The sequence below is a fragment of the Macaca mulatta genome, chromosome 3 (assembly GCF_049350105.2).
Source record: "Macaca mulatta isolate MMU2019108-1 chromosome 3, T2T-MMU8v2.0, whole genome shotgun sequence".
NCBI classification, from domain to species: Eukaryota; Metazoa; Chordata; class Mammalia; order Primates; family Cercopithecidae; genus Macaca; species Macaca mulatta.
The window spans coordinates 144,415,267-144,436,278 of NC_133408.1; the positions used below are offsets into that span (position 1 = coordinate 144,415,267).

Genomic DNA, 21,012 nt, shown 5'->3' on the forward strand with positions numbered 1-21,012 from the left:
AAATGAAAATTGCACCCAGTCTTGTGTCTGGGTTCTGAAGCTAATGAAAATGTGTTTGAAAATAACCCCACGGCCAGATAATAGTAAGATGGGGATCTTTTATAATATTTCATGGTGATGAAGGTCTCTGTTCCATTAGGAAATATTCAATGTGTGCACAATGAACATTGGGCAGGGAATCAGAAAGCCTGAGATCTGGCTTCAGGTATGCCACTGGTGAGTCGTGTTTAAAGTTTGGCAAGGTACTTCAATTCTGTAACTTAGTCTACTTGTCTCTAAAGGAAGGAACTTGGATGACTTCATCCTGGATCATCTCAGCTCTCATGTTTGATTGTCCATGTGCCATTACCCTGATTCCCTACTGGCCACATTTGTGGAATGGCCGGGCTAAGAGCAGAGACATCTGATCTACCCTAGAGCTGACTGGACCACACAGGGATCAAACCTACACCTTTGACTTCTTTAGCACCTTTTCGTTATCAATTGAACCAGCCATCTGCAGTGAGGAGGAGTGTAGCTTAAGTAGGTTTATCTTCCGCACTAAACTATATACTCTTTAATGCTGTAGTCACTAAATTGTACTAAATCTTCCCTGTGTATTTTATATTATTCAATCCTCATTAATAATCCCATAAAGTAAGTGCTAACAGTATTCCCAATTTAATGCAAGAAACTGAGCCTTGAGGAGGTTGAGTAGTTTGCCTGAGGACACACAGCTAAAAAGCACCAAATTTATTTTTTTTATTTTTATGTCCATAGGTTATTAGGGAACAGGTGGTGTTTGGTTACATGAGTAAGTTCTTTAGTGGTGATTTGTGAGATTTTCGTGCACCCATCACCTGAGCAGTATACACTGAACCCTATAGAAAGTACCAATTTTAAACTCAGTCTAACTCAAAGCCCACACAGGAATTTAGCTGCCACATTCTAGTGCCATTGCTTACTTATTTGACCATATTCCACAAACTTATCACAGTGTTTGATAGACATTATTAGACAGTCAATAAGTGATTCTTAAACGAATAAATGTTTGATGCTAGCATGCCTTCAATATAACCTTGAGAAACAGTATAACCATGTTATATTAAGAAACAACATAACCTTGTGAACCAGAGGTCTTACCCACTCAGACTTAGTACAGAATTGCTCATGAAATCAGTCCCAGTAATCAGAGCTTAACCTACATAAGGACTTATGGATATAACTTACCCCAATGACCCTTGCCATTCTGTAATTAGCCATCCTTTTGGTTCTCAACTGGAGGGATGCAGCTGGGAAAAACACATGAAAACCATCTGAGAAACTTTATCAAAAGACAGAGGCCCTTTGTTTCGCACCTGCCCCTCTAACTAAATCCAATCCTATCTAGGGAGGGTGGAAACGGCTAGTTCTGTGCAAGTTCTCAGGTGTTTCTGATACATTTTGCTGTGTACTTCCACCTCTGCTTCTAACCCTACATATACACCTCCATTGAGAAGAACTACCATTGTAGTGAAAGTCAGTTCTTCATTTAAATGAAGTCTGACTTTATTAGAATCTAAATTAAGTGATAAGGCTGTGTGTGGCTGACTTGAACATAAAGACACCCAGAATTCCAACTGTATTGTTTATTATTTTACCAATGAGTTTTGACTGTAGCTGACATATTTATGTTTCATTGTATCTTTTCCAGAATCTGACTTGTAGAACAAAGTACACAGCTTGCTTTCAAATTTGACTAAAGCGTAGTAAGTGTTATAGAGCAGCACTGTCTTGCAAAACAGTGATGGAAATGTTCTATATCTGCTCTGTCCAATTTCATACCCTTTTGAGTGCTTGAAATGTGTCTAGTGAAATTGAGGAACTGAATTTTTAATTGTGTCTTATTTTAATTTAAATAGCCACATGTGTCTAGGGACTGCTGTGTTGGAATGTGCAAGTACAGAGAAACATTGCTTCATCTTTTTAACCAAAATAATGTAGTAAGTACCAGGACCCATTTCATTTTTTAAAAAATCACTTTCAATAATGGCTAAAGCAAAAACAGAAACAATGCTGTAAGAGCCCAGACTAAATTCTAGCATGCTTACATTTCCACCAGGGAATGAATTCTTAAAGAAAGAGAATATTCTGACCCCAGAGTAGATGAAAGCAGGTAGGCAGAGAAGAGACACTCCCAAGGGGAGCTCCCTGCAGGTTCCTAGTAGGCTGTGAGACACAGAACAGTGAGACCATCAAGGAGAGAGAAATTTCCCCCCAGAGGAAAATCTAAATGTGGTTTTAGCCACCTGTCACCCCAGAGGGAGGACAGGATGGCAGTGTTAAATTGGTGAGATTGTGAAAACAGGGAACTTAACTAACCTTCAAGGCCAGCTGAGGTGTTTAAAGTGCATTTCAGTCAACAGAACCCTGGTCCTGAAATCCTGAGGGTTTTCACCTATATGGCAGATTAGAAACCTGAATTTCTTTTATATTATAAAATTAACAATTTCGGGGCCAAGCGTGGTGGCTCATGCCTGTAATCTCAGCATATTGGGAGGCCGAGGCGGGCAGATCACTTGAGGTCAGAAGTTCAAGACCAGCCTGGCCAACATGGTGAAACCCCCATCTCTACTAGAAATACAAAAAATTAACCAGGCAAGGTGGCAAACACCTGTAATCCCAGCTACTCGGGAGGCTAAGGCACAAGAATAATTTGAACCCAGGAAGTGGAGGTTCCAGTGAGCTGAGATCATACCACTGCACTCCAGCCTGGGCAACAAAGCAAGACTGTGTCTTAAAAACAGAAAGAAAGAAAAAAACTTAAATTAACATTTCTGGCTAGCCACAGAGGCTCACACCTGTAACACTTGCTTGGAAGATATTAAGTCTCTCTGTACTCAGAGGGTAGGTTGGCTATATTACTCATATTACCTGATGGGTGTATTGCTTAGAAAACTTTGTTCTTCTGTTGAAAATGGGAAGAAGTATGGTGGGGTGGTCCTGGATCATGAGTCAGGAGGTCTACCACTAACTGTCCATAACAGGCTTTCACTTGTCCTCTGAGTTTTTGTTTCCTAATCTACAAAATGAAGCAAGCTGACCAGATAATTAATAATATTATTAATTAATTGATCATTAAAATTAATTATAGTTATACGTATTAAAATTGACAATTATAATGAATAATTATTACATATAATTATTAATGATGTTAATTATTATTATCCAGTAAATTTGCTTCATTTTATAGATTAGGAAACATCTATAAAATTTGGACTGGAAAATTACCAAGTTCACACGCAGCCCTAAACTTCTTTGATTCTAACACTAAATTACAATACTATCTTGTATTCCTTCTCTGAAAGGCCTCTCAATTAAAAATCATTTTCTCGAGGACTTTCATTTCTTTTTTGTTTGTTTGTTTTTTATTGTGGGTTTTCTTTTTTTTTTTTTTTTTTTTTTTTTAATCTTTTTGAGACAAGGTCTCAGTCTGTCACCCAGTCTGGAGTGCAGTGGCACAATCACAACTATTACACCCTCAATCTCGCAGGCTCAAGCTCAGCCTCAGCCTCCGGAGTAGCTGGGACTACTGGCACATGCCACCATGCTAATTTTCTTTCCTTTAATGTAGAGACCAGGGCCTTGTTGCCTAGGCTGGTCTTGAACTCCTGAACTCAAGTGATCCTCCTACCTCGGCCTCCTGAAGTACCGGGATTACAGGCAGGAGCTATCACTCCCAGTTTCCTTCATTTCTGTACTTTTTATTGCTACCCTCCCCACACTAAACACCAAATATCCAGGAGGGATGCATACAGTCAATACTCAGCATTCCACCTATTATCTACTACTACCTAGGAAGTGGGAAATTAAACCATAGAACCTAAATTCCCAGGGCTTAGTGAAAATCACCCAAATAAAAAGAAATAGTCAGAAGGACATTTTGGTGGTTTTTCTAATATTCTAAATGAATGAGACCACAGTTCATTCAAGTTTGAATAAATCAAACAGAAACATGAAGGTTGTCTTTTTTAATGTTTCGAGTATAATAAATAAGCTTATCAGCTCATTAGTTGAGCCTCCATGATGAGTGATTCTTATATTTAGTGAGTCCTGTGAATAGTCAGAGTTCTTCACTAGGAGCAATGATGGTAAAAAGCGTGTCTGTGGGCTCATAGCACAGAGGAAAGTATGCCTCACCCACACATGCATGGTACCAGCAAGCCTCCGCTGCCTTTTGGCAGGGGCATTGATCTTCCTTTTCTCTAAGAAATCCTCTCCCATCTTATAGAAAAATGCACAAAAGTACATCCCATTGCCTTCATTGGAATACAACCCCTATGACCCCAAGGATCATTTTCAGGGGTCAGGGAGACCCCGAAGAGTTTTTTCATGAGGCGTGACTATGTAGCTAAGACAGAACCTTCCTCAGTGGCCTGCAGTCCACGTTCTGCATAAAACCCAGCTTCACGTCGACTTATTTTCTCCATCCTAGGGGCATGGATAAGGACATTGCATCCTCGTTGTGTCTATGGAAAATGGAATGATGATCAAAGAAAGATACTGATTCAAGTCAATATGTATTACGATGCATTATGTGGGGTGTGTGTGTGTGTGTGTGTGTGTGTGTGTGTCTTTGGGGGTACCTGTGTGTGGCTGTCCCTAAGCCACCACATGTCTGCTTTCCCATGTATGACTTTCTGTGTGTAGAGCTTTCATTTTTATCTCTTCTTTGCTCCTTCTGTGAATCTCACTGCCTGTTGGCTGTCTCTCTACCTCTCTTCTCTCCTCTCAACTGCCTCTTTTTACTAGCAATAACATAAAACTGGGTGGATCTTTAAAATAATTTTTGCACCCATTTATTTGAGTTTTATGTTCCCCTTACTAATTCAAAAAGAGAGTAGGGCATTTTATACTCCCTCAAAAGAATGATGCTTAATCCCAGCACTTTGGGAGGCCAAGGCGGTCGGATCACGAGGTTAGGAGATCGAGACCATCCTGGCTAACACGTTGAAACCCTGTCTCTACTAAAAATACAAAAATTAGCCAGGTGTGGTGGTGGGCACCTGTAGTCCCAGCTACTCGGGAGGCTGAGGCAGGACAATGGCATGAACCCGGGAGGCAAAGCTTGCAGTGAGCCGAGATCGTGCCACTGCACTCTAACCTGGGCAACACAGCGAGACTCTGTCTGGAAAAAAAAAAAAAAAAAAGAAGAAGAAGATGCTTTGTTGATGTGGTCCTCATTGCCCCTCTATTGTTTCAGGAGATCTCAAGGCAAATAGTTTCTCCACTCCTGACACCAGAGAAAGCAAAAGGAGAGATAAAAGAGGTCTGATGAGGCTTCATCCATTATGGTGCAGATCCAGTGGGAGCGACTTCCTGTCCTGCCCTCCCTCAAACTCATCCTCCCCCTCCTCTCCTCCTCTCTCTCTATGCTCTCTACCTTCCCCCACCATGCATATTTCATCTGTTCTAGACAGCACTTTTATAAAGGATTAAAATCAGTTTCTAAACTGTTCCCTACTACCCTAACCAGCATGTCTGTTCTGATCAACCTCCTCACACACACACACAATCCTTTAAAAAAAAAAAATCAGTTATTTTGATGAGTTAAGCATAGCACAGCAAAATACTTTTAAGGTTACTCAGACATCAGCTCCTCCTCTAGTGGTAGAACCTTTTGTGGGGGGTGCTTTTACCTACATGGGCTACCCACCAAAACCTAGCCTGACAGCTTACACCTAGGAATACACATAGCCTGCCTGGGAAGGGGATTGGGCCCTGGAGCCCAGAGCAGACCTTAGAAGTGACTGCCATTGAACTCTTGACTAAAACTCACAGTGTATGGGATGATAATGCCATGGCTGTCCTCGCTGCATTGAGACCTCCAGCCCTCCAGATGGAGTCCTGCAGGCTGAAGAGCTCACTGACACTCCAGGAGATGTGGCATTGCTTGTCTCCTCGACACAAAAAGCGTAACTGCCTCCATCTCTTCTGTCAAAATAATGACCTTCTTCGTCTGTTGTGGAACCAAATGCAAGACGATAATGCCAGATGATGATTCCAAAGCAAGATAATGACTTATTTGAAATGATTTCCTTTGAAATCATCTTGTATTTCCTAGCCTAGTTATAATTTGGTTAATTGATTAATAATTCTGTTTAATTGTCTCAATTTCTGCAAACACCAATTCAATATACCTACTTTTTCTGGTTGAAAATGTCTTTGCTTCTCTAAGTATCTTCTACCTCTTTTGCCTGTGTGCACTTTTGCCTGAGCAACATTCTGATGACATAAATAGCACCCCTTCAAAAAGGTGTTGAACAGATCAAGGTGTCTCTCTGTGTTCCAGAGCATGAGCACTATAATGTGTGTCCTTGAAACAGTACCTCTGATTGGAAAGATCTAAGACCATGTCTTTTAAAAGCCAACCTCCCTGCCAGACAAATGAAGCTACCATTCCTGGCAGCCCTAACCCCTACCTGCAGCACGGGGCATGCTATACTTGACATAGTGAGAGGCTGCCCAAGAAATAAAAACCCAAGCCCAGACTCTGGGAGCCTGCAGCTCAACTGGCAGCTACTGAGCTGGGGAATTCTACAACTCTGGAGTGCATTTACATATTTTTTAATGATCTGGGTTAAAACCCTGCTCAAAGCAGAGGTCTTCTCAGAGCGCAACAGTGTGGGACCACAGATAAACACGCACACTTCCACCTCCGCGGTGGAAGAATGCACCTCGATGGAAGCTGAGCACATTGCTGCGCTCTGTGTTTCAGGGAGCGAAGGCAGGGAACTCACACTTTCTGGAAAGGTGAGTTAGGCAAGACTCCCCAACGGACTCTGATATGTTCCTCAACATTCTTCCTCTCTGTGTTCCATCAGCTAAAAACTTCCAAGGTCGCTTTTCATTTCTCATTTGAAATGGTGTTTCTGACACCCAACTTCATATAATCAATCGAGTCACTTCATCCAAATACTCATATCCTGAAAAGAGTCAATACAGTCGTTCATGTCTTTGAAAAAGTGACAAGTAGCAGAAAGAAACTTAGAGGAGAGGCCTACACCTTCTATTCTGAAAACTATCTCAGGCCAGTGATGAATACAAGTGACCAAAAGAGAGAAGTAAGAAGAGGGCCAGATGGGAAGCAGGAAATGAGAAGCTATCAATCAGATAGGAGGTGTTGGAGGGGAAGGAATTGGGTGTCCAGAAGGAGATGACAACCCATTAATCTGAGTTTCATGGAATGCTACATGTTTTTAAATAAGACCTTTCTCAATAGGCCCATCTACATGAGCAAATGCACCACTGGGAGGTGGAGAGAGTGGGATTCAAATTGAGGAAAAGTGAGGAACTAACTGGGCACTGGTGCTGACCAACTAGGGACTCAGAGCATGGTCAGCAAAGGCAGACTCAAGCCCAGGTCATCCACAGGGCATTTTCCTTGCAGGTACCTTTTAGACTAAGTGTCCCATTCTTCCCTGTTTGACCACAGTGTCCTGCCAAGTGAGGGCAAAGCTAATGAAATGGTTCTGGGAAAGAATGGGGAGAGAAGTTCACCCGCCTGCATGATCAACCAGTTGATCCTCATACCACCACCACCCCAAACTCCGATCCACGCACTGGCACCTTTCAGCAGCTCTCTGTGAGGCACTAGATGGAGGCAATTGAGAAAATGGAAGACAACAGCATGGCAGGGCAATACCTGAGGATGTATGCATAGCCTTGAAGCATCCGGCATGAACCAGGCTTTAGAGTTCTAATTGATCTGTGTGTGTACAATTGATTTTTACTTATCTTTCTTTTAAAGCTACTCTGAATTGCTTTAGGATAATCCAGAATGTGAAATGATGTCCTCAAAGAATTTTAATGACACTTGGAATGATTGCTCAATCCATGTCTTTTTTGCTCAATCCATTTTGTCTTTTTCCCTTGATTATTTTTCTTATTGAGCATCTAAAATTCTCTCCAAGTCCTTGACTTTCACTTCTTTTTCCTGTCCTTTGGGTAGTATTGTCTGAGGAAACCAAAGATAAAAGTAATAAAAACAACGATGGTGTCTAACTCTTAGAAAATGCTTGGTATTGACTAGGAATATTCTTTCCTTGGGCTTGTAGAATAATAGAGATATTCTAAGTATTTCTTTTCTTTCTTTTTTTGAGATGCAATTTTGCCGTCACCCAGGCTGGAGTGCAGTGGCATGATCTTGGCTCATTGCAACCTTTGCTTCCCAGGTTCAAGCAATTTTCCCTGCCTCAGACTCCCATGTAGCAGGGATTACAGGCACCCACCCCCATGCCCAGCTAAATTTTGCATTTTTAGTAGAAATGGGATTTTGCCATGTTGGTCAGGTTGATCTCGAACTCCTGACCTCAAGTGATCCACCCACCTCGGCCTCCCAAAGTGATGGGATTACAGGTGTGAGCCACCGCGCCCAGCCTCTAAGTATTTCCCATGCGGTAATCCATTCCATCCTCACCACAATGTGATGAGGTAAGTGCTACTATTGGCCCATTTACAATTAGGAAACCAAAGCACGGGAAGTTAAGACACTTGCCCAGGTCGCACAGCCAGCTAGTAGCAGGACTAAAGTTTGAACCAGGCAGTCTGGCTCTCAGGACTGTGATTTTCCTCATTGTGAATCACCAAGCATGTCTCTGCACACCGTCAATGGAATAGCCAGGAATGACGTTGTTTGTTTTAATCTTTAAAAAACCAAGTGTGAGCTCTTAACTTATTTTACCTTTAATGTTCTGTTTTTTCCTCCCACACTCTCAGATGATGGAAATGCTTAAGGCAAACTAAGGTAGTGTGAGACCACACCATGTAAGTGTGAGCATGGCTTTGTGGGTTCAGCTGTGTTTTGTGCGCTTCTGCCTTCTGTTCCCGCATGTTTTCTCCGCTGTTCTCTGATTCCCGCTTTCAGCGCTTAGCACTTGGGCCGCATGAAACTGCCGCTTCAAGCCATAAATCTTCTGTCTTTGTTCCTGATTTTATATCTGTGCTTCTCTCTCCCACAATCTCTGGCACTTGCAGCTGTCAGCCTGGCACCTCCCTGGGAAGGAGCTGGGGAGTCCTGGGGGATGTGTTTGGTTATTGTTCTCTGACAATGAGCACTTGGATGATGAGCTTTTAGAATTCTAGGCATGTGTCCACACTCTCACTGCAACATACTACTACAGAGTGTGGAACCACACATGTGGGCATCTCTGTACAAACCTTGTCCTTTGCTATGCGGCATTCTCTGGGGCCACCAGCCTTAAGCGGATTACTGCTGTGGGAGTCTCCGTAGAGTGAATGCTAAGTGAAAGTAAACACCATTGTGCCAACTAACAGGGCTAAAATGAGCCATGGAGAGAAGAGGTCATCTTCTCATGTATTATGTTCCCTGTGTACACTTGTGTATGTGATGGAACAAAACTGTGACTACGAAGGAAAAAGAATAATGGGTTTCAAGCCAGATACGGACTCTAGTGGCCCTTCATTGTACTGTTTACACATACACACACATGCGCACACACACAATTCCTTCTGGTGTTCCTTGATTTTCCATTACCTATATCTCCAAACTGAGTGATTCCAATATGTGATAAACTCGATTTACAGAATAAATTGAGAAGGAGGTATTTGTCCCTAAGAGCATACCTGGAACATTTAAAATATGATCCTGACTGTGATTGCAGGGTTGGAACCGCCTCTTGTTCTCAATTTCACTGAAGTTTCTGGTGTGTGTTGAATGGAAATTTGCAGGAAACTTCCCAAGATAGTTGGCAGAGATGACAAGAATGTAAAATTAGAGGGGCTCTTATGAGATATGACTGAGTGCTGCCCAAGCCCCTGCAGTGTTGAGACCCAACCCATCGTTTACAAACAGAATTCTAGAGCTGATGAGTCCTTAGAGACGGAGCCTTCACTCCAAATCCCTTAATTCACAGGAAATGGCCAAGGTTTCAAGAGAGAACGTAACTTGCCCAAGATGGGGGCAGAGCCTGGATTAAAACTTAATCCTCCTCTTCCCATCAAAGCATCTTTTTGGTGTGATATCCCAGTTCATTTCTCTCTGGAAGAGAATCTCTTGCACACTACCAGGAGAGCCTTTGAAAAGTGAAGGAGCCTACATCCCAAGAAAGGACCCCAAGTCCCTCTCCTGGCTCTGCCACGAAATATCTGGGTGAGCTTGAGAAAGTTGCTATGCCTCTCTGGACCTTGGGCTCCTCATCTATAAAATGAGTTTGAAAGCAGCTGATTTCAAAAGTACATGATGCTAAGTTTGCTGAGCAACCTCGGGCTTTTCATGCAGTTTCCTCCCACAATATTCATTTTCGTCTGTAGGATTATGAAAGAAGTTATAGTCAGGCTTTGCAAATGGGGACAGCCTCCAGGAGCAAGGGCCTTGTGATTTTCTGTTACTAACTGAAGAAGAACAAGGGCAGGAAGGAGAAGGTGCAGATGAGGAGCACACAGCCTGTGCCCTTTACACGGACCTATCAGACTCAGATAGATGTGGCAAGCTCCAGTTTGGTCATCTCAAATCAGCCGATTTCAGTAGTTTGAGGTTATCCAGCTGGTATGTACTTCTCTTCTTCCTGAGATATCACTGATCAGAGCTCTGGAACTTGAGCAGATCCAGCAGGTGAACAAGGTTACATTCTCTCCTTTTCAGTGTATTGCTAACCAAGTTAACAAGGCCAGGGAAGTCTCTGAGGCAGTCGGAGAATAATTCAAAAGCCAATAAGGCAAGAATAGAAACCCACACATGCCAGCTTTCAGCAGAGTTTTGAGATACACCCTTCATTTACATAAAATTATGGAATTACACTTATTAACCAAATATGCAATGTCACTTTTTTAACAGAGCTTTCTCTTTCCATGGCAAGTAAATGACATTTTTATGATGATTTTTTTTTCTTGGAGATAGAGTCTCGCTCTGTTGCCCAGGCTGGAGTGCAGTGGCACAATCTCAGCTCACTGCAACCTCCAATTCCCAGGTTTGAGCGATTCTCCTGCCTCTGCCTCCCGAGTAGCTGGGACTACAGGTACACACCACCACGCCCAGCTAATGTTTTGTATTTTTAATAGAGACGAGATTTCGCCATGTTGGCCAGGCTGCTATTGAACTCCTGACCTCAAGTGATCCACCTGCCTTGGCCTCCCAAAGTGCTGGGATTACAGGCATGAGCCACTGTGACTGGCTATGATGAATCTTTTTTAGAGAGCAAAAACTCATCGCTTGATTTAACATTTTGGTCCATTTGGGTTTTCATATATCAAGTGTAGCCGATTACACAACTTTTTCCAAACAAATGCATCTAGTCTGCAGCAGCCTTCCCTGAATCTGACACTGATTCAAAATCTGATGGGAGGAGCAGGACAGGATATGGCAGAACAGGGAAAATCACAGAGGTGGATCATTTCTTGTGTACTTCTTAGGTTCTAGTGCACTGGACAAATAGCACCACAAAGAGCTATGGCCTCAGAAAGTATTACCAGGATAGAATTTCAGCTCCAGAATTTTGGCAGAGAAGGGACTGAGAGGCAGGACATCTGGCTGGAAGGGTTGTGCAAAGAGACTCTTGATGCCACCTCTGCATGGCACTTCATGTAAGATTGAAAGATGATAATCCACCATGTCATTTGAGGGAAGCAGCTGTTGGAGATAATGAAGGGGACTAATTCTTGGCAACTATCACTGCCCTGGTGTTACCATTCCTTCTCCTGTGACAACTGCAGCACTGTTTGAAGAGGAAAATGGCATTCTTGGGCAGCCACACAAGACTAGTTGGTCTTCCCGCTGAGGATGCTGGGCAGGCAGGCAAGCATCACAAGCTCCTTGCCTTAGTTCTCCCTTTGCTGGAGAGCCCCCAAACAACAGTCAACCAGCTTGGAGTAGGGGGTGGATTTCAGGCTTCTTTCAGGTCCTTCTTTGCCCCTTCCTAGGATAATCGTTGTCCTGCTGAGCCCTCTAGTGACCAAATTGGAAACTGCAGGTGTCTGAGGAAAGGGAGGTAGGGAGAGGAAGGGAAAGGGAAGGAAAAGGGGAAGGGGACGGATGGAGGAAAGGAGTTCTGTGGACTGCTCCTGAGCCACAGCAAAGCACTCCACTGTCTGTGCAAGCCTCAGCCTGAAATGCTTTCTAAATATTTCAGAAGAAGGGGCACATCTATGGCCTGAGACCCTAAAATATCAGCCTGGAGGCCTGATGGCCTGTCAGCATGCAAACATGCCAAGTTGGTTTCCTGGTTAGCCACGGTGATGATGAGGACTCTGCCTTTTTTTTTTTTTTTTTTTTTTTTTTTCGGTTAGACAAGATCTCATTCTGTCACATGGCTGGAGTACAGTGGCGCGATCTCAACTCACTGCAACCTCCACCTCTGGATTCAAGCAATCCTCCCACCTCAGCCCCCCACCCAAGTAGCTGGGACTACAGACATGTGCTACCACACCTAGCGAATTTTTGTATTTTTAGTAGAGATGGGGTTTCACTGTGTTGCCCAGGCTGGTCTTGAACTCCTGGGCTCAAGCCATCCACCCACTTCGGCCTCCCAAAGTTCTGGGATTACAGGTGTGAGCCACTGTGTCCAGTCAACTCTGCCTTCTTTTCTGCTTCTAGTTACTCCAGCTTAGTTCTGAGAACTACTAGAAGCTCTAGATTTGGCCAGGCCTTCATGTCTTGCCGTAGAGGAAACCCCAGAACTAACTGAGCGTTCGAGAGTCTGAAGAACCAGCCAACAGAGCCTAGCCATCTGACAGAGATACACATTAATTTGCTCCCTCAGGGCCCTGCACAGACCAGCCTGGCTCCTGGGGGCTGGGTGGCCCCGCACTGTGTGGGGGCCAAGGCCCTTGGCCCACTTAAGGTTCACTGAAAAGTCAGTGACATGCGGCAGATTGATTAATAAGAGAAAAGGCATATAAATTTATTTAACATGTATTCCTGGGAGCCTTCAGAATGAAGATCCAAAGTTTCAGAGGAAATTGCCCATTTTTCTGCTGAGGTTCAACGAAGTAGGGACAGCCATATAGAAATATGATTGGACAAAATGGTTAGGATCTAATGCTAATAGAGTGAGTGGGGAAACCCAGCAAGGCCTCTCTGTCTAGATTCTTCTTGGCCTCTCTGAGCCAGCATTCCTTCCTTCCTGGATGTGGGGCAGGACCCTCTCTGGAATGGGGGCCTTATGGCCAATAGTCAAACAAGGTGGATCTGAAAATTTCTTTATGGCCAGTTTTTATACAGATAGAGCAGAAGGAAAGTTAGAGTACTATATTTAGATGCTATGCCTGGCTTTGGAAAAAGAGGGTTCTGGTTTCTGTGACCAGCCTTGGAGAAGAGGGATTCTATTAGGTTCATGCAAAAGTAATTGCCGTTTTTTAGGTCGGGCACGGTGGCTCTAGCCTGTAATCCCAGCACTTTGGGAGGCCAAGGTGGGCGGATCACCTGAGGTCGGGAGTTCGCGACCGGCCTGACCAACATGGAGAAACCCCATCTCTACTAAAAATACAAAAGTAGCTGGGCATGGTGGTGCATGCCTGTAATCCCAGCTACTCGGGAGGCTGAGGCAGCAGAATCACTTGAACCTGGGAGGCAGAGTTTGCAGTGAGCCGAGATCACACCACTGCACTCCAGCCTGGGCGACAAGAGTGAAACTCCATCAAAAAAAAAAAAAAAGTAATTGCGGTTTTTGCCATTATAGTTTCTATGGCTAGCCTTGGGGGAGAATGGGACTGGGAGACAGGAGAGCAGAAGAAGGTCAGAGAAGATCTTTTGCTTCTGAGCCTGCTTCTGAGGACTCATTTTTGGATAGTGTTTTCTGAGCCCCAGTAACTGCTTCCCCAGACATCCACCTGCTAGACAGACAGAAAACAAGCCCAGCACCACCACTACCTCCAACACCCTGATGCAGAGGGCTTCCCCAGGACAGGAAGTAGGTTACACCTGACTGACATAAAACTAAATTGTTTTAATTGTTCCAAACTAGTGGTTCTCAAAATGTAGCCTCCAGACCAGCAGCATTGCCCAGAAACTTATTAGAAATGCAGATGTTCAGACCCCAAACCTGCTAAATCAGAAACTGTGGAGGTGAGCCCCAGGAATCTGTATTCCATTAGCCCTCTAGGTGATTCTGAGACCCCCCCCCCAAGGTTTGAGAGCCACCACTCCAAACACTGATTCTCAGATAGATAGAAAAGTAAAACTCCCAGTATTTAACATGTAGGTTCTGAGCTGTCACCCACACAGATTCCGAAGTTCTACAGTGGTGTGCATAAATCTGCTTTTTGACCATCATCCAGGTACTTCTGATGTGGGAAACCCACAGGCCACCACTTTGACAGATTCTGCTCTAGAAGAAATAGCGCCATCTTTGCTAGCAATTTTACCTTCTCTCTTAGAGATAAATATTGTTCTCATGTCTTGCCAGTCATGAAAGAGATCTCAGCAAGTATATCATAGTATTCCAAGTCTTCAGGTGGGATCGTAATGTTTACTTTGACACGTTAGTTGTTGCTCCCCTTGTAAGGAACATCTCGGTAGTATCTGCATCATAACTCAGAAAAGAAATATTTCTCTGGAAAGAAATGTGAATTACTGAGAGAAAAGAAAGAACGGGAAGCCTGTGGCTGGGTGTTTTCTGAGCGTGGGGACACATCTCCTTGGGAGTCTGAGTCTCTGGGCTGGTCTGCTGGGCTCAACCAAGAAGCCGTGAGTTACCTCTAGGCTGTGAGTCCATCAGAGAGCAATTGGCCCCTTCTTCCTTCTCAGAGAGCTGCAGATTTACTGTTGCTTTCTCGACAGGACGCAAGAGGATAGCTGATTATCAAACTGCTGGGGGAAAAAATGGCTTTCAAAATCTGAGGTTATGAGAATACTTGGCTTATACGGCCAACGCATTGGTCACCCTGGAAAAATTAAGTTCATATTCGTGAAGATTGTTGTGAATATAAAGTCCCAACACTCCTCAACACAGCTCTAGGCCTACTGGGAGCTCCAAAAGAGATTGTTCTCTTCTGTATCACTTATCTCCCCCATCTAACCCTCCAGTTCTCTCCAGAGCACCCACACCTTCATGGGGTACTAATTCTTTTGGATATACCCCAAGAAAACTAAGGATACTCAGTCACATTTTCAAGAATTTGACAGGAGCAAAGCAAGAGACTTGGCGCTGAAGCTCCTTGTCACCTGTCACCTAGGGTTCACATTGCCTAGGCACCAGCACTGCAAAGATACCATCTACTTGGGCAGTGGCTTTCTCAGGCTCAAGCCTCTATTTTCAAACCACCAGGGTGGAGCAGGGGAAAAGCTGGGTCTTTCCATCGTTCCTTCCTCCTCCCTTCTGCCTCCTTTCCTTATCCATTTCCCCACATTCCTTTTCCCACCTTTTCCACGCTTCTGTTAATTACACCAGCTTTTTTCCCTCTCCCTCTCAATTTTCTTGTTGGGCTGCCCACATCCTGGAAAGCAGTACCCCCTAACCCTCACACACACCCCAAAGAGCTCAAAGAGCCTCACCAGCATTAACTGCTGAAGCCACGTGCATCCTGCCAGGCAGGGAATGCCACCTTAGTTAACTGTAAGACATAATTAAAAGGCAGATCTCCCCTCTCTCAGACAGAGAGAGAAGGGAAGCAAGAAAGGGCAGAGCTGCAAAGGAAAATCCAAAGAGAAGCCACAAATGATTTGATTTTTAAACTTACTCGGTGGTCCAGAAATGTGCAGCCTGCTGCCCCCCAGCAGTGGGGATCAGGACAGTAGGCAGGGAAGGGAGGTGGAGGAGGAGGGCCGTGCTGAAAGCAGGGCAGTAGTAAAGAGAAGAAAAGCCTTTTGTCCAGAGAGCAAAGCCAGTCTTCACAGAGTTGTCCCGGTTAGGAAGAATCCTGTTTGGGAATTGGGAATAGGCCAGGGTGGGCATGCTGGCAGGAAGCTCTGACTTTCATCTCACTTACCCGTCCTTTGCTCCTGCCCCCAGGGCCAGCTCCATATTCTTTGCTCCTACACCAGAGCCACATGACCAGTGCAGTCCCACAGGGATCCTAGCTCACAAGGGCTCCCATGCTTGTGGTTTAATGCTCTGCAGTCCCAGTCTTGACACTGTTAATAGTCGTATCTTTGAATGTGTGTTTTGCAAGTGAACTCTGATGGGACAGTGAGGCACTGGAGCATGGGGGATGGGGGCATGGACACTGTTCATGGGACCAGCTTCCTGCTGCCTCCTCCTCCCTCCACCCACTTCCCAGTCCCACCCCCACCTTCCTGCAGATGGCTTCTCAGCCTACTCTCCTGAACCCTGAAACCCTGAGCCCTGCCCAGCCTGCTTTCCCTGTGCCTGCCCAGTAACCACTGCCACCGTCTGCCCCAGGCAGGGGTCTGGGCACAGAAGAGAGGATCATAGTTGAACGCACCTATCCTGAAGCATCTCAGGGCAGGGCATAGCAGTGTCTGTCCCTGCCCAGGACTGGCAGTGCTACAATGTGTCTAGTGGACAGTGGACAGAGTCCACAGCTCAGTGAGGAGGAAGCCTATTGCTCACCTCGATCCAGTTACCTAGTAGAGATGTTACAATACCCTTAGGATCATTTGTCTGCCGTGGGTTGGGAATACCACCAGTGAGAAGGGGAGGTTCCTCAAGACAGGGGACAATGAGTTGGGCCAGCAGCTGGTGGGAAGGAGACTCTGAAAAGCCATCAGGCCTGAGTGACAGCCTGTGAGGATCCTAAGCACCCCCATGCCAGAGGGAGTGCTTTCAGCCAGTTCACTTGAGCCTACTCTGTGCCTGGGGGACCTTTCTCTCCCTCCTTCCAACCTTCTGGAATCTGTCTGTGTTTGCCTTTTCTGGCCAGAGCACAGCACCTTCCAGGGACAAAATGCAGATTGCGTGACTTCAGTGATTGTACAGATGAATTAAATGCTCTGACATTTGCATTTAAACTGGCATTGCATGAAATAAAAATGAATGGTAAATTAGTGCTAATTTGATTTTTCTGTTTTTATTTACTTAGAATGACATTAAAAAGTATATTTTCAAAATCCCACAACAAGATGAGAGGGACCACAGGAAAAAGGGAAAATGTTTGTATTTTAGTGCTTTTAATGGCACTTTTTCCTGCTTTTTGAACAATTTTAATTTAACCCTGGGTCTGCAAATTATGTAGCTGGTCCTATCTGCAGCCTAGTTCCACCTTGACTTGGAGACGATCATCTTTGCCTCTATGCAATGTTAGAGGTGAAATTCTAGTCCTGTAGGGGGAAAACAGTTCCCAATCTCTGACTGTAGGTAATTTCAATCTTATCCGTTTACCCACCAGAGAAAAAAAGGAGGAAACTTAAAGGTAAAAAGCGAAGAGGTGCTTGCATTTAGACAAGCATCACAGGGGAGGAAAAACAATCCTTTTACCCTTTTGAGTTCTTAGCTGGGATGAACCCCTATAATAAAAGACAGGTTAACAAGACAAAAACAAACAGAAGTTTAAGAACATAACTTCATGTATACATAGGAGATACCCAGAGACATGAGCAAATTTCAAAGAGGTGACTTTAAGTTCAGGCTTAAATACCATCTTCAGCTGAAACAAAGAAAGGAGGGTATTGCAAGGGCCAGTTAGGGGGAGGTGACCAGGAAAAGCATGGTAAACAAGTGGAAGGTTTGGTATCCATATGTGAGTGCCGCCTTCGTGGAGAAGTCTGACTTAGAGTCATCCTCCTTTACTCAGCACAGAATTTCACCCTCATGAATGGAGATTTCCTTTCTGGATATGAATTTCCCTTACAAAAGGGAACTCCTACCCTGTCTTCAGAGCTTCTCCTGTGTCTGCAGTTTCTCAAAATAATCAGCTCAAAATTATCCTTATACCGAACATACGTATTTCGGGATGGCATACTCTAGCTGGTAACTTCCTATATGCACAGGGCAATGTGACATCTATTCATTAATTATGAGAGACTCTCTTCAACAATGTATCTTCTTATACTCAACACAGATTGTCCATACTTCCAGCATATTACAAATGATTTAGGTCATTTATCACCTTCCAGTCTGAAGTCCGGCGCCTCAAATGACAATTAATAAGCTTGTAATTTCTCATAGCTTCAGTATGAAAAAAGGGAATAAAGCAAAATTAAGAAAACATCACTTCTGTAGCACCATTTGTCTAAGTAAAATGTGCAGGGCTACATTTTAAATGAGATTTTTTTAAAGAGAGAGTAGAGTACCTTGCCCCTTCCTCCCAGGTCAAAATCAATATACATATATATATAAAGTGATGCCTGCAATGGTGTATAATTTCTCATAATTACTCTCTATCTCTCCATTGACTATTAATGTATCCACCCAAACACACCTTTCTCTGCACTCTTGTGAACCTCAGTAAGCTCTTTAGTCTGGCGTGGGAAGCTTAATGTATTTCCCGTGAAATTGTACCATTCTCCTTGATCAGCTTATCCCAGCTTTGCAAATTGAAAAAAAAACTTCATTCCTGGCATCAGCAGTCTGTTAAATTGGTTCTGATTAATAATTGAATCTTAAGACCCTTTCAAGACAACATTTACGACAGATTAGTGAGGAGGGGAGAGCGATACCGTACGACACCGTGTTGTGATGGAACAGACCGATGACCTCAACTGGAGGTTAAATGTGGAGGCCAGATTCGGGGAGCTTAAATCCTTAGAGAAATCCATCATCAAAATACACAGGACATCTCCCCTGCGGACTGATGGGCCTACCTACCATTTATTTTCCAGTAATATACTTCTAATGCTGATCAAGATGCATTCTTCCTGGACTTGGAGTGTGACTGCAAGTCACATTCCTATGTTTCACATTAAGCTCTCTTGGATTTTGAATTATTTATAATGGTGTTGCAGAATATTTCTTCCTTTCATCCTGAGGAGAAAATACAATACTCCTGAAACGTCAGACTAGAGAAACAGACAGGCTCCTAGCTTAACAATCCAAAAGAATGCCCTTCTGGATGTTTTTCAGACATATGGATGTCCAAATAACTCCAGAATTTTTTTTTTTTTTTTTTTTAGACGGAGTCTCGCTCTGTCACCCAGTCTGGAGGGCAGTGGTGCAATCTCAGCTCACTGCAACCTCCACCTCCTGGGTTCAAGTGATTCTCTTGCCTCAGCTTCCCGAGTAGCTGGGATTACAGGTGCCCGCCACCACACCAGTTAAAGTAGAGACTGGGTTTCACCATATTGCCCAGGCTGGTCTCCAGCTCCTGACCTCAAGTGATCTGCCTGCGTTGGCCTCCCAGTGTGCTGGGATTACAGGCATGAGCCAAAATCACTTCAGATCTTTCCAGCAAATCCTTTAAGCATATCCATGCTTGCACAACACCAAAACTTGCCTGGACCCAGAATCTCCCAACCCCATCTATAATTGAAGGTAAATTCAGTCCTGTTATTCTTTTACCCATGTGAGAAAAAGAAGGAAAACTAATGGTAAAAGAATAAAGAGATTCTTGCATTTAGATGAGGATCTATCACATTTTTAGGTAACCCCTGGAGTTTCTCAAAGGAGGCCTGTCAGCTCCCTTAAAGTGTAATATCAGAACCATCTGGGGGATTGGTTTAGAATGCCAATGGCTGCACTCTGCCCAGATCTTCTGAATCTGACCCAGGAATTTTTTTTTTCTTTTTTTTTTTTGAGACAGTCTTGCTCTGTCACTCAGGCTGGAGTGCAGTGGTGTGAACTTGGCTCACCACAACCTCTACCTCCGGGTTCAAGCAATTCTCCCGCCTCAGCCTCCCGAGTAGCTGGGATTACAGGTACCCGCCACCACACCCATGTAATTTTTGTATTTTTAGTAGAAATGGGGTTTCACCATGTTGATCAGGCTGGTCTCAAACTCCTGCCCTTGTAACTCACCCGCCTCGGCCTCCCAAAGTGCTGGGATTACAGGCGTGAGCCACCAAGCCCAGTCAACTCCAGGAATTTTTTAGTCAATCAGGAGGTTCTTATGTGGTGCAATTCGAGAATCATCAACCTCCGGACACTTTCACTAATTTCAGTGTATTATTAAATCTAAGGATCCAAAAATTGTATTATACACTGAAAATCTTTAAATCACTCGCTTAATAGAACTAATTTATATGCTTTTTTAATTGCCAGAAATTGAAAGCAAATTTCTTTCAACATTCGTCCTTTCAGTAAGCATGTATTACGACCTGAATACTGTGCTAGGTTCTGTACATTAACTGATCTTCAGAGCTTCTCTGTGAGCATTGATACCCTGCATGTTCAGTACACATCAGAAAATCTCAGGCTGCAAGAATGGGATGAAAAGTGAATCTTTGAGAGGTTTAGCAAAAAAGGTAATAATAACAGCTAACAGACTCCCAATTTCCTTGCATTTTTGTGATTGTGCTATATGCCAGGGACTTTGCCTCTATTATCTCATTTCACCCCCATGATAACCTGTGAAGTAGGTACAGGTAGATTGTTCCCATTTTATAGGCGTTCATTGTACACATGAGGACACCGTAGCTCAGTGAGCCTCTTTGACTAGCAGGCGATGCAGCAGGGACACTCTCCCAGCAGTCTGCCTCTGGAATGAAGGTTTTTTTATTCACCACTACCAAGGCAGTTTTCCTTTCCATAATAAGGCAGGGCCAGGAAATGATGCTACCAAATGCAAATATAATATCATATCATATAGGCAGCTAATTTCTACTCCAATAGTGATTCATTCTATATTATATTACTCATTGTATATTATGGATTCATGAAATATACAATATATGCCAGACCTTATACCAGGCTCTGGGGATAGAAGATGAATAAATGTGTGCCTCAAGAAGCTCCCAGTTGCTAAGACATCCAGTTATATAGAAAGTTCAGAATTAGAACTCAGAACCCCCAACTTTCTTGAGGCTATTGAGCTGCCTGGCATGCCTTTCTAAAAACCTCCCAGGAAAATTAATTTCCAACCTGGATGCATTATTGTGATGTCAGAACAACTCTGCCAATTTGATTGTTCTTACTCAACCAAAACCACTCCTGGGGCAGTAGATTTGAAACGGAATCCTCTTTGTAGTGAAATCTGGAGAATTATAAT

General features: G+C 43.8%; 1 protein-coding gene across 2 annotated transcripts in view; it reads left to right on the forward strand.

The window, feature by feature from the left end:
- Positions 1-21,012, forward strand: part of LHFPL3 (LHFPL tetraspan subfamily member 3) — a 577,335-nt gene that overhangs the window by 505,021 nt on the left and 51,302 nt on the right. Inside the window, exon 3 of one of the 2 annotated variants that reach the window (XM_077997142.1) lies at positions 8,737-9,819. The exons of the other annotated variant lie outside the window; for it this stretch is intronic. Within the exon in view, the coding sequence (XP_077853268.1) occupies positions 8,737-8,753 (17 nt within the window). The 3' untranslated portion in view covers positions 8,754-9,819. Of the gene's footprint in view, positions 1-8,736; positions 9,820-21,012 lie in introns of those variants that run through there. 2 annotated transcript variants of the gene reach the window in all.